Source organism: Schistosoma mansoni (assembly GCF_000237925.1).
Source record: "Schistosoma mansoni, WGS project CABG00000000 data, supercontig 0256, strain Puerto Rico, whole genome shotgun sequence".
In the NCBI taxonomy this organism is placed as follows: Eukaryota; Metazoa; Platyhelminthes; class Trematoda; order Strigeidida; family Schistosomatidae; genus Schistosoma; species Schistosoma mansoni.
The window spans coordinates 137,686-152,606 of record NW_017386119.1 but is presented as its reverse complement, the minus strand read 5'-3'; the positions used below and the strand labels follow the sequence as shown (position 1 = coordinate 152,606).

The window sequence follows — 14,921 nt, the reverse complement described above, 5'->3', positions numbered from 1 at the left end:
GGCTAAACTTTGTATTGTTCATAAAAATGCATTTACATAGTCACACGAACACCACATTGAAACGGATTCTGATTTTATTATGAATAGTTTTCTAGCTGATTGGTGAAATTGTTAAAAAAAAGTAGTTCATATGTAGTTCATATGTATTGGTCATTTAAATCTTCCCATTGATGGTCATGACTACAATTGATTAGTCTCGCCTGGCGTTTATGAATCCTGTGAAAATTGCTTCAACTTGGTCATTATGACACACGTTAATATAAAAAAAATTGAAAAGTGACTAGCAGGGGAATCCAGGACATTCGTTTCATTTTATTTGAAGTTTGTTAGCTAGATGTTTCTTGGTTCAAGTCCGGGAAAGAATGTAAACGCTAAGATACAGACACACCCAGCTGATGAGTCCAAAATAAGACGAAGTGTCAGTGTAAACTGAAGTTAGTATACGTCACTGGTTAATATCAACATTCAAACTGTTGAAAATCAAGCGACTTTTGATGTTTTATATTTTGTAGAATTGGTAGAATAAATCTCCGTTCACTTTTATGTATTCAAAAATCTAAAAACCGTTTATCGACCACCATTGAAAACCAATCCGTGTAGGCTAGATACAATTATCCACTTCCCACTACGAGTGAAAGGTTGGGCAAGATCATGGATTGATTGAAGATACATATTAACAGCGTTGGATTGTGGCTCAGTGTTCGCGCTCGAGACCGAAGGTCTTGGATTGGAATCCTGTGTTCGAGATCGTACATGCGCATTGCTGAGTAGTCCCATACTAGGACGAAACTGGAGTCCAGTATTTTCAGATTTTCAGTGGTGGTCTAGCCTAGATTGACTGATGAATTAAACTATTGAAATATTCTACTATTTTTTGATGATGCATGGAACTACTTATGTGTAAAAATAACCAAATTATTCCATGTAAACATATTTATACTCCTACTTATTTACCACATACATTGTGAACATTATTTTGCAAACCAATCTTTTAAAGAAAACTGTTGGGGGATGTTAGTCCTCCAGAAATTACTTAACAAACGTCTTATTTTCTTAATTTTATTTTTGAAAATTTCTCATTTTTGCACCAAAATTGTCTATCTTTGTATTATATTTCCCTCTTGGAAGGACCTTAAATGTCGTTGATTCGTTTCCTCTTTTAATACTATATTTTGTGAAGCTTTCCAAAGACATTTTTATACTATATATATATACATTTAATTTATGTGCTTGTTTGTTTATGTTTACGAATGCTTATGGAATACACTTTTCCCTCAGCTGAATCTGACTTTCTCCCTCTAGTTATCAGGACTATGACGAAAATAAATACTTTAGCTTGTCCCGTTATTGTATTGCTGGCTTTCGTTCCGTTCGTCAGTTTTAGATGATATCATTAACTCTTCAAACGTAGCAAAAATATATGTGGTTTCTATTTTTTTAAAACAAACATAATTACTTAATTATTTTTTTTTCATTCTGATATATGATTTAGAATATCAGACATACATTAGACATAATTATACAAATATATCATTATGTAATTAATAATAGAATACATTAATTTTATCAGTGAAAAATTATCACTCACACACACACACATGATTTGTTGAGGTTAATTATGACAGTATGATCATTTTCAATCCCTGTATGAAAATTGTACATTTATGATTGATTTATTCAAACAGAGAGAGCATTTGGATTATCTGAGACATATATTCTAATGAGCAAAGATGGATAGTGACTAGCAGAGGAATATGCAGTACGTACGTTTCGTCCTATTTACATTCTAATGGATTTTTTTTTTTTTTTACAATGACAGTTATTTTTTTCCTGGTGACTAAATTGTGATTAACATTAATGGGTTGTTTTTAAAAAAATGATAATCTTTTTTTCAGTATTATATAACTAATAAATGAATTACTGAAAAAGTTCCTATGATATTAATATACGATCATACGAACGAAATATATTCTCATCAGGTTCTATAATTATCATATCCAAATTAATAATCTACAAAATTGACCAAGTTTAAGGTAGAGTACAACATTCAAAATTGTAACATGTGAGTTAAGGATTGTTGTTTATCATATCAAATCAAAACCATGGACAAAAATTCTCTGTATATACACTTACAATTCAGTGGCTATGCACATAGTGAAATGCTAGAACTGAAGTTACGAAGATCAATCCAAAGAACTTTTAATGCAGGTAAACTATAATTAATGTGTTTCACACATCCAATGATCACTCTGAAGTTGAAAGATAAATTGTCTAGACTAGCCACTTCTTTCTGTGCCTATCTTGCGAAGCAAGTTATATTAGATGTTTTGGGGATTTGTATATTCGGGCTCATGAGCACCTCCCAGTGTGGTTAAGCAGAGGTGTAGTTAAAACGGTTAACAACTCCATTTTAGCCCATTTAATTAAGACGGGACATACAGCCAACATGTAGCGATCTTTCACAATAATATATCGTGTTAACAGCAGCTATTCGGATCAAAAAGCCAGAGCTTTGCATCCAAAAGAAATATGTACAGCCGCTTCTTTTACCCTGGCCAACTTTGGGCCTAACTAGTTAATAATCAGTTTTATAATATGGTGATGTGGTTCTTTTCTATATCCTAAACTTACTTTATCCACACATCTTACTATTATTATTATTATTACACTTGCTAACCTTGTTAAGAAATTTATTCGAAATCCATTGTTATCTGCTAATTCTTGCCTAATTCATATTATTCCACATATTACTTGATTTCTGATTTGTAATTAATTGATTATCTCTCTTAACCCATGTTGACCATATTTATTCTGATCATTTATTTTACAATTTCATTTCACTTATAAACTGATTCAAGTTAACACTTTATATATTAGTCAGCCCTAACATTAACGATTTGGTTTGATTTTATATGACAAATAAAGAAGTGGATAGTCTAGAAAATTTATCTTTCAACCTCAGAGTGATCATCGTATGTGTAGAAACACAATAATTTTGGTTTATCTGCATCAAAAGTTCTATAGATTGATCTTCGTAACTTCAGGTCTAGCATTTCACTACGTGCATAGCCTCTGAATTGTAAGCATTTATACAGAAACTTTTTGTCCACAGTTTTGATTTTATCTGATAAACAATCCTTGATTCACATGTACTCTACCTTAAACCTAACCAATTTTTTGTGGATTATTAATTTGGATATGATAATTATAGAACCTGATGAGAAATTATTGAAAAGAATATCCTACATTCATATAATTGTGTATTAACAAATGAATTGTAATCTATCATGGATGAGAGTAACAGTGAGCATATCAGGAATACAGTATAAAGTTAATAATATGTAGAAAATATTTATTAATTTGTTAATCCTTTACTCAACACAGATTATTTCTAAAATGAATTCCTCAAAGAGAAGTCGTGATTAATGGAGTTTAACTATGTTAGGAATAATATTATATATTACTAATGATAATGTGTAATACTGAGGTCGGAAAAATGAGTGATTGATCAGTACAACCCTAAAATTAGTTTCACATTTTTAAGATGTTATTATTTTCACCAAAATATGCTTCCGACAACAGTTATGATTAACTACTAGCCCCATCAGGTACAGATAATGTTCACAAAATACATTCGACCGTGTAACTAAAATCATTAACTTCCAAAGTTTATTCATTACATTCAGTTAATGGAACTGAGTATTCATTCAGTATTGTTTTCTATGATGATCATATTATCAGAATATTTTAAATTAGCGGAAATTTTCAAGGTTGAATTCACGAGTCGATCTAAGTTAGACCACCATTGAAAACCTAGAGATACTGGACGGGCGTCCCATCCTAGTATGGGACCGAAAGTCCTGGATTCAAGTCTCGCGTGCCGGATCATAGATGCTCACTGCTGAGAAGTCTCATGCCACGACGAAACGGTCGTTCAGTGTTTCCAGGTTTTCAATGGTGATCTAACTCGGATCAACTCGTGAATTCAACGTTGAAAACACTACAATCTCCACAAATCCCGGTACTGATAACTGAAATGTCTTCAGTTAAATAAATAATTTGCTCAATAAATTAATTTCAATTAAAATACAGACTACATTTTAGGAACAAAATTACTACATACACTTCAAGTCATGTGTTTTTCAAATGAATTTCTAAGATTTTTTGGGTAAAAGAAGGAAACTAACATTTTCATCTCACATAGTAACAAGTTTTTTTCTTCGAATAATGACAGAATTTAAAAATGTTCTAAGATGAAACAAAAAAAGTTTACAATTTTTCTCATTTCAACTAGAATCTTCTACATAGTTTCGTATTTAAAAAGCAAATGAGATTAATTTTATATTTAAGTTTTCAAAATCTAATTAAAACAGGAATTATTCAATATTAACAATAATATGTTACTACTTTTGTGACATGTTTTGTCGTCAGTAAATAAAATAAATAGTGATACGAATTGAATGCTTACAATAACTAAAGTGTAGACAGGATCATATGATGCATTTTAACAAAACTTTATAAACAGTTGAATTTATTAGTTGATCTAAGTTAGACCATCATTGGAGACTTGGAAACATTGGACAGTCATTTCGTCATAGTATGCGACTCCTCAGCGGTGCTCATCCACAGTCCTTCATACATGACTCGAACCCGGGACCTGAGGTCTCTCGCATGATCGCCTAACATCTGGACTGCTGAGCCGGCATCCAACGGTGTCAGTATCTAGCTCTAATTGACCCGTGGTCTAGCGCAACCCTTTACTTATTATTGGGGGTGGATAACTGTATCCATCTGGCATAGATTGTACTCCACTGGTCACGGCTACTCACTAGAACTTCGGGAGATTCATCTTCAAGCTAGTCACTAATGATCACATGATTATTATTAGTATGAGGATTTGTGGAGATTGTAGTATTTAAACAATTGAATTCACTTATATTCACCTGTCGAAATATTACTATCTCCAAAAATCTCCATACCGATTACATTATATTCAAATTATTCTACAAAATAAAAAAACCCACTTGTTGTCTACTTACAGTAATAAAGGTCTGTTATATTTTTTTTATTCTAAAGGGATGAATTCATTTAAAGTGATTACGTATCTAATCCAAAACATCATTACACACCAACTAATTGTCTGTGGTAGGCTAAAGTAATAATAATATTTCCAAATGAATCATTAGAAATGAAATTCCAAGAATTTATCTTTGTATTGTTCAACTGGGTATATTTTATTTATTAAAAAGCTTAATATTTTGTTGGGTAAATTCATTATACATCTGACATAATCCTTATAAATTGTTTATGTTATTACAATGTTACATGTTATTATAAGCTCGAAGAAAAAGGGAATTCAAAAATGTTTATCAATCACAATGATCATAATCATTTAAATAAACATAGAAGCATGATGGAATATTTTTAATGAATAATAAAAATGAATACATCAGTTAACCATAATAATCGACTTTCATTGGTTTAGTTTCATCGAAATCAAAGTCAACATAAGTTAAACAATCATTTAAAACTTGGAAGCACTGGATAGCTATTTTGTTCCGGTATGGGACTTCTCAGATGTAGGTATCTATGGTTCCACCACTGCGGATTGAATACAGAGCCTTCAGTCTTGTACGTAATCGCTTAACCTCTAGACGATGTAGTCATGGCCCAATTGAATACAAATCCAACTTCAGTCATTCCACGTTATTATGAAGCTGTTTTCAGCAGTCTTCGGTGAGTATCTTCCCCACACCCGATACGTTGTAGTTTATTCCATAGTAGAATGAATTGGCAGTCCAGTACTTTGACGTTTCAAAGGTTATCTAACAAGTTGATGCTTTTCATAGATATTAGTGAATGGATTTAGCATTCACCATCATTTTTTGCGGTTATTCACGATCATGCAGACTTATAGATGCTCTTAATCATAATGCAAGTAAATCATGTTTCTCAGATCAAAACAAAATCAATCATCTGAAGTAATATTTTTTTCGATTCCATTAATATGATCGATATCTTAACTCCTTCATGAAGATGTATATTCCTTTGTAATTACTTTTGGTCGCATAAAAAATATGAATTTCTATGTTAATTTTGATTTCATAAAGATTAATAGTAGTCGATGAGAATCTGACCGAATGCCCTAGTACGGCGAAGAGTGGGGAGGGCCCACCCTCCCTCTCGAAATGCCCTCACACGGCTACGCGTATACGGCATCTGCCAGGGAAGTCCTACTCACTGCCTTCTCGTGGCGTTAATGTTGTTTACGAAATTGACAGGACCAAAAGCGAATATTCGGCTCTGTAACCGAGTTGGTGGACACGGAAAGTCCACCTAGGGGGGTTGGAAAACCTTGATTCCGAACCTATGGTGTACATGGGTTCCACTATCCTGAGTGAACAAATGGCGTATTAATCAATCGTTGATCACCGGCTACCATGGGACTGCATCTCCTTACGCTGCTCCACTGCCTTGTAGATCAGGTCTTTAGGTCAAAGGCGCCAGGTGTAGCCTCCTAAGAAAACCACCTGCTTCAGTCTAGGCACCCGGGAAGTATCACAGCCGTCACACAATTAAATGAAATGACAATTTTTTGTGTGGTGCATATATATCTGGTGCCACCTTGTACCAATATTTATGTGTCCAAATAAATAATAAATAGATGAACTCATGTAATTCTGCTCAAATTTTTATGAACACCCACTTCAAGATCAACTTATTTTAACCAATCAATAAACAACAGTCATGGTGTTAACCTTTTTATAAAACAAAACAACGGATGATCTATTCTCAAAGTAAAAATTAAACTTTCCTCAAGCATAAATGGTCAGATAAGATGGAATGGATTTATTCTATAGGGTATAGATAATTCATTATATCTGTTGAAATAATTTGACTGAAAGTAATGTTGGATAATCATAATAATAATAAAACTGACATCATAAACATAAACAAATCAATTTATACAAACAAAATTAATTATTTACCGAAAATTAAATCCTGAAGCTATTTTAGCATGTGCATCATCTAAACGTCGAAATGAATAAGTTGGATTACAATATTGAACATCCCAATCAAGATCACATTTCCAATCGATATCAATCCCGATTACACCACCCTGTTATTTAGAAAATTTACAATGAACATAATGAGTATTTTTGAAAGTTTACATGAAATGTTAAAGAAAATATCATTATTTATTTATTTTTTATTATTATTAGCTTTATTCAATATTATATTTTTGGTACAATATAGAATTCTCAGCACAAAGTACTTCAATAAGTTTCGGCTTCTTTTTTCTTCATCCTTCCTGACGATAAATATTGAGTGATCGCCAGTTAGAAGTTAGCAGCCCAGTCAATTGACATCTGGATAATGTACATTCTTCTCGCTGCATATTGCCAGCAACCACGATATCTCTGATTAAGCCTTCTGTAACCTTTACAGCGAAAGGTCTTACACTTTTCAGAAACGCACGAAATTAGATAACTTGTTGAAATATCTAGATGACAGGAACAGGTAGCCCAGATGTTTAAACAGGCCGCCATGTAAATAATTAGAAAAGATAAGTATAAGCATAAAACCTTATCAGCTTCATAGTTAATAACTAAAGAATGAAGAAATAATTGTTGTTCAGCTAAATTTTCTGTCAATATTCTTTTAGTAACATATAAATATCATTTGGTCTATGATAACTTTGGATAGCAGTTCGTTTTGGGCAATGAATGCCTAGATCTGTTTGTTTTTAACTAAGTGTTCTATGAGGGACTTTAATCAATATAAGCAGAGATGGATGGTGGGTAGCAGTGGAATCCAGGACGTACATTCTAGCAATATCAAGGCAATTCGCACCGTATGCACGTAGGCTAATAAGAAACTGATCACTTTCAGTCTTAAACATTATTGAAAAGATTCAAACAACCAATACAAAACGAATTAAACTTCAATTAATGTTCATTTAAACTAACGTAGTCAAATATAGCTATGATTTCTTTGCCGTAATAACAGTAGATTTGCACTATGATTCATTTATTCAAACAACCATCTATTACTGATACGATGCTCTAAGATTAGGCCTTATAGTCAGGTCTGTATTGAGTAAAGAATGAATAACCTACAAATTAATTTCCTTCAATCATCTTTGAAATTTTATCATGTTTATTATATGTTCATAATCTGGATATAAGCACGTTATTTTATTACATAAAAATTCATTCATCTGGTTAGTGATTATGTCTTTACGTACTAAACGTTTTTTTTTGGGGGGGGGCACGTCAATGTTATAGTCTTATGAGTAGCCATCATTCTGCCACAATATTATATCATTACATTCATTTATCTATTATCAGTTACAATTTTGTCTATAACTGTTATATTACTTACATAAATGATTCTTATTATTATCAGAAGGGGTTTTGTGGAGATTTAATATTTCCATGGTTACAAGCTTGAGTGAATTGAAGCTAGACCACCAAGGAAAACCTGGAAGCACTGGACGGCCGTTTCGTACTATTGTGGGACGCTCACGCTTGCAACTATAAATGATTCTATAAAACACTATGTTAGTAAATACTTTTCTTCCTACTTGTTAGCAGTTAAACCTTACAAATACAATTTCACAAGCGTAATAAATATAAACAAAACACACATTGTTATGATTAATAAATTGAAATTCACATCTAATTTTTCATATTTCTCATATAAATCATTATGGTTAATCAGATTTATATCTGTGAAATAAAAAGAGATTACTTCAATAAACAAAAACATTGGATTTGTTACATGGATTAACTTGTTAGACTCATTGAACATTTAAATTTTGGGTATTGATTAAAAACTGGTGATTGTTTCATTAGTTCTTAGCGTTTTTTTAACGAGTTGGTTATCTATGGGATGGGGTCGTTAACCACATGCCCAACACTCCTCCTTTATCCAGGCTTTGGACTGGCAGTAGCCCCGGAGGAGCTAAAGGCGGAGTATTTTATTAGTTAATAATCATTAAATACATGTGTGTGAGATTAAAATCACTTCATATCTGTCTTCCTTCCTGTACTGTATCCTTATATACAAAATTTCTTTTATATATTATCACCACCAAATTAACTACTTCTATGAATTCAGTGTTCATCTTGTTGTGCTAACGAGATATGGCAACTTGGACCGATGTGGTTGACTGACTGGCTGACTGTGTACATAATTTGATTATTTTTCATTGAAAAGAAATTTAGTGATAGGTTCACTTATCTAGAGTTTATCCATTTAAAAGTAAGTTATTAATTAGTTATAGTGTTTTTTTTGAAACATTGTTCAACAATTAAAATATTATCAGAAGGGGGTTTTGTGGAGATTTTAGTAATTTTATATAGTTGAAATCATGAGTCCATTGAAGCTAGACCACCATAGGAAACCTGGAAGAACTGGATGGCCGTTTCCTGGAGTTCCAGTGAGAAGCAGTAACCAGTGGAGTTCAACCAGGTCTATTGAGAGGTATCAACTCACTGAAGACAATGGTGAATGGTTGCTCAACTTCGTGAATTGGTTGAAGTTGGACATTAACACCGTTGGATGCCGGTTCAGCGGTCCAGTGGCTAGGCGCTCGTTCACAAGACTATTACATCCTGGGTTCGAATCTCGTGAGGAGGAACTGTGAATGCGCACTGTTGAGGAGTCCCACAATAGGATGAAACAGCCGTTCAGTGCTTCCAGGTTTTCCATAGTGGTCTAGCTTCAATTGACTCATGATTTTAGCTTTAAAAAATTGTAATATTAATTTAAGATGTTTATCGCCCAGTCTCGTACGCGAACAGTTGACCTCTATACCACTGAGCTGGAATCCACCACGCACGAACGAAGGTTCTGAGTTCGAGTCCTGTGTGTCGGATAGTCAATGAGTACTACCGAGGAGTCCCACAATAGGATGAAAGAGCCATACAGTGGTTCCAGGTTTCCAATGTTGCTCTGGCTTAGATCGACTGATGAATTCAACTATCAAAAAATTACTTCAATCTTCACAAACCCCCATTCTAATAAATTAATTTTCCTTACAAATCGTCAGTATAACATTATTGAATTATTCATTCTATGTTTTTATCTTAGGACCAAAAAAGATGTTATGCTTTCTTTATGGTTACTCTTTTGAATTTTAATTTGGATTTTAAATTTTAAATGAAGTAACGCAGTAATAAAGTATGCCGTTAATTTTTGATCCCACGTAAAAGAGATTGGTCTAATCGCATTGTTTAAATCAATGTTTCTATTTAAACTAATTAAATGTCATAGTATAAACAAAATTATTCTTTCAAATATTTCAAATTAAGTTTGTGTAGGCAAAATGAAACATTAAAATATTTTGTTAGAACAAAACGGCCGTCCAGTACTTTCAGGTTTTCCTTGGTGGTCTAACTTCAATTGATTCATGATTTCAACTATGAGAATTACTTTTTAAATAGATTTTGTATTTTATGCATACTTACATTTACTCAGACAGGAAGTAACAATCAGATTTGATAATACGGTAACAATAATAATCATAATAATAATAAGAGTTACGTAGGCTAATTGGAAAGTTTTACGATAGGGACAAGTACTGAAAAGAGTTATTTTAAATGAATTAACTTATATAAATGCATGATATTTATATGACTATGCGTATATTTCATATAGATTAGTTGATATCTTATGCATACTACTAATAAGTAGATTATGATAATGAATCTTTAGATTATTCGATATGATAAAAATAATTTTAGTTAAACGCTGACTTCCTGTTGGTAAAAAATTTAATTTTAATTAATATTAGTAATATTGTAATAATTAGTTCAGTTGGTAAGTTATATTTATATTTTTACATATTAAATTTAATTATTTTAATTTCAATAGTTGAAATCATGAGTTAACTGAAGCTAGACCATTGTGAAAAACCTGGAAGCACTGGATGACTGTTTCGTCCTATTGTGAGCTTCCTCAGCAATGCGCATCCACGATCCAGCCTTGCGAGATTCGAACCCAAGACCTATCAATCTCGCGTGCGAGCACTTAACCACTAGACCACTGAGTCGGCATCGAACAGTGTTAATGTCCAACTTCAACAAATCCACGAAGTTGAGAAACCATTCACCATTGTCTTCAGTGAGTTGATATCTCCCTAGGGACCTGGTTGAACTCCATTGGTTGCTGTTCCTCACTACAACTCCAGGAAACACATCTTGAAGCCAGTCACTAGTGAGCATATGATCATTATCAGAAGTGGGTTTTGTGGAGATTTTGGTATTTTTATATAGTTGAAATCATGAGTTAATTAAAGCTAGACCACTGTGGAAAACCTGGAAGCATTGGACGGCCGTTTCGTCCCAGTGTGGAACTCCTGAACAGTGCACATTCATTATTCCACCTCGCACGATTCGAACCCAGGACTTATCAGTGTCACGCGTGAGCGCTTAACCTCTAAATCACTGAGACGGCATCCATTTTTACTTTATTTAGTCTCAATTTTCTGTAGAATAAATAATTTCATTACAAACATACTATTTCATAATTAGATTGATTTTCATTGGCGGTTTATTGTTCTTTGATGGTTTAATGTACTCATTTTTAATGTTATATATAAAACTTCCCATAGTTAGTGATTCGATACAGAAGATTAATGATAATGAAAGCTAGTCGGAAAAAAAGGATGGAATAACTTCAAAAAAAAAGAATCGTTCTATAAAATTGTTATCACAATGGAAACGTACATTGCATATATGATTATGGTGATAACTTTTGAAGTTAGATATGAGGATATCATAAATAGATCCCTTAATTTTCGAAATAATATAATTCGGTTTGAAACTTGAAAAAAATGGGATCATTTGAAGTCAGTATTTGAAACAAATAATTATAAGATAGACAAATAATTTTGTAATTTCTGAATCATTTTTATCTGATAAGTTTTCTTTCTTACTTTTTCTTAAAATATGTACCATCTACTGAAATTGAACAGAATCAAATTAAAACTAAAGTTGATATCAAGAATGGACCAATGTAAGACAAACGTTGAAAACTTGGAAGCAGTGGACGGTCATTTCGCCATAGTATGGGACTCCTCAGTAGTGTGGATCCACGATCCCAAACATGGGATTTGAACCCAGTCTCATACGCGAAAGCTTAACTTATGGACTTTTAAGCCGGCATCCACCGTGGTTTGGTTGAAGTTGGTCACTAACACCGTTGGATGACGACTCAGTGGTCTAGAGGTTAAGCATTTGCGCGTGAGACAGAAAGTCTTGTGTTCGAATCCTGTGTATGGGATCGTGGATGCGCACCGGTGAAGAGTCACAAACTATGGCGAAATGTCCGCCCATTGCTTCCAGGTTTTCAATGGTTGTCCAACATTAATCCATTCATGACATCAGTCTAAACTCAACAGTCTTCACAACCCTTTACTGATATTATAAAAACGTTAAGTGAATGGAGATAGGCAAGTGGAAAAACTGGACTTGGGTTCCGTTCATGTTAATACTCATTGATATAATGCTTCCTTTTTTAATGAACGATCGAGATGGTCTGTTTTAACATTTATGTTTTTAACACTAGAAATCGAGGGTTGAGATAGCAAAAGAATCACCAGTTCCTTAATGAGTATGAAATTAAATTAGAACGACTAGAATAGATCAGCTCAAAATATATAATATTAACAGAATGAATCATGATACCAAGTCAGTTTGATAGATTATACTTCAATCTGACCAGTGTCAAGAAACAGCGAAAATAGTAGTAAAGAACAATGAATTTATACTAATTATTCTATAGAATAAGTATCCAGAGTTGTTTTTTCCGTGGTAAACTAAGTACTCTGAAGTTTATCACGATACTGATTTGTAGAGCTTATAGGTTATGAAGTTTCAAAGAGATTCTAAGACTCTAATCACTTTTCACTTGCCAGTGCCCAAGAAACCGAACATTTATGGTCCTTCAAATAACAGATACTATTAAAAGTTTTTGGTTTTTCTTTTATTCGTAGTTATTTAATTCCTCAATTGCATATTTCATCTTTAACTCCGCCTGTAGCTATTCTAGAGTTACTGCCGGGCCCAAGCCAAGGTAAAGGAGTAGGGTTGGGCATGGGGTTAGCTACCCAATCGCGTAGAAAAAGTTATTCGCTAAAAAAAACGCTAACCAGAAAATTCATTTCATTTTTGATTTAAACCATGAGCATTGATGTCTTTGAAAGAACATTCCTTCTGCAAATATCACTCCATAGTCTTTGATTATTGTTGTACAAGCATTTTAATACCAAATGCGTTTCGTTTCCGTTCTTTCAGTATCGATCTTCCCCTGAAATGCATTCAATGTCCGACCATCATTATATACTACTTATGTGTGGATATAAGTAACTTACACCAGTAAAATAACACTATCGTATTCCGCAGTAATCTTTTAAACTTTCCAACGTAAAACAAATTTCAGATAAGAAGATCATTATATTATTTACTGAGATATTTCAAAAGGTTACAAAAGAAACTATTGTATACATTTATCATTTATACATAGTTTTCAAAGTGAATCAAGAAAACGATTTGATGTATTGTGTAAATTGAATGAAATTTTGCTAAAATGTTTGATCTACTATTCTTTTCTTTTATTAAAAAGGAAAAAAATAATAAATCGTTATTTTAAGAGACTTACAATCCAGGTAATTCATTTAAACAATAGTCGTTTGAAATTAATGAAAAATTAAACATTAAAATAAGTTTTTACAAACTTATGACTTAGTTTAAAGTAATTTATGTATCTATATCCACCTACCTAACTACCTGCCTGCCTACCTACCTACCTATATATTTATTTCTCTACATATAGGTGCTATTTTCGTAAGTAGAAATTAAATACTTGTGGAATCCAGGAAGCGCGTTTCATCCTATTTCGGACTCGTCAGCTGGATGTACCTGCATCTCAGAGTTGATGTTCACTCTGGAACTCGAACCCACTAACGTTCGCTTCATACGCCATCGCGTTATCCACTCAGCTGGTGATTCCTGATAGCCACTTGCTTGTGCACTGTGGCGAAGTTTGAATTCACTTGGTATTGTTTGCTTGAATCTTCCCATTGATTTTTAGTACTCCAATTGATGGCGTTTGAAGCGAAGGGTACTGTGTTCGAGTCACAGAGTGGACATCAACTCTGAGACGCAGGTACATCGAACTGACGAGTCCGGAATAGGATGAAACGCTTGTACTGGATTTCACTGCTAGCTACTGTCCATCTTTGCTTATAAATATGCTTAATATTTTAATTTTTTTTAATGAAAAGTATCAGCCAGAATTCAACTATTGTTGTTCATATGCAAACGTATGTATTAAATGTCAACTGATTAAATCACAGCTAATCTACGTACTAAGAATACCTCTTAATGAATATAACGATGAGTAAGGTTTATATTTTAATTACTGACTACTCTAAAATACCAGAGATTAAATAAATACATTTCTGTGTTCAAGCTCATATATGTATATTCGTAATATATGTAACACTAGCCAAAATATTGGCAGCACCATCGAAGAACACGGTGGATCTGATGCAGATGTGAAGACGCGAATCGACAAAGCAACAGCAGCATATTTGCAACTGAAGAACATCTGGAACTCAAATCAATTATCAACCAATACCAAAGTCAGAATTTTCAATACAAATGTCACGACCGTTCCACTGTATGGGGCGGAAACTTGAAGAACTACGAAAGCCGTCGTCCAGAAGATACGGGTGTTTTTTTTGACGTGGGTTTGTTCTCTGAGCTGGATGGTTTGGTCGTGGAGCTTTCATCGTCCTTCTGAACGACATCATCAGCACAAACTTCGGGTAGAAGTGAAGTGTTTAAATTTCTCCACATGTGATTCACAGCTTGTCCTCTGCACCTCGATGTTGATTGGTTCTTATTGAC

At 33.3% G+C, this 14,921-nt stretch overlaps 1 protein-coding gene across 1 annotated transcript in view; it reads right to left on the bottom strand.

Annotated features, from left to right (window-relative positions):
* Window positions 1–6,985: 6,985 nt before the first annotated feature.
* Smp_179310 (P2X receptor subunit (AJ703803)) overlaps window positions 6,986–14,921 on the bottom strand; it is a gene marked incomplete at both ends in the record, with an annotated part of 52,557 nt that continues 44,621 nt past the window's right edge. Inside the window, one exon of the mRNA XM_018792520.1 lies at window positions 6,986–7,120. Within this exon, the coding sequence (XP_018644460.1) occupies window positions 6,986–7,120 (135 nt within the window). The remainder of the gene's footprint in view (window positions 7,121–14,921) is intronic.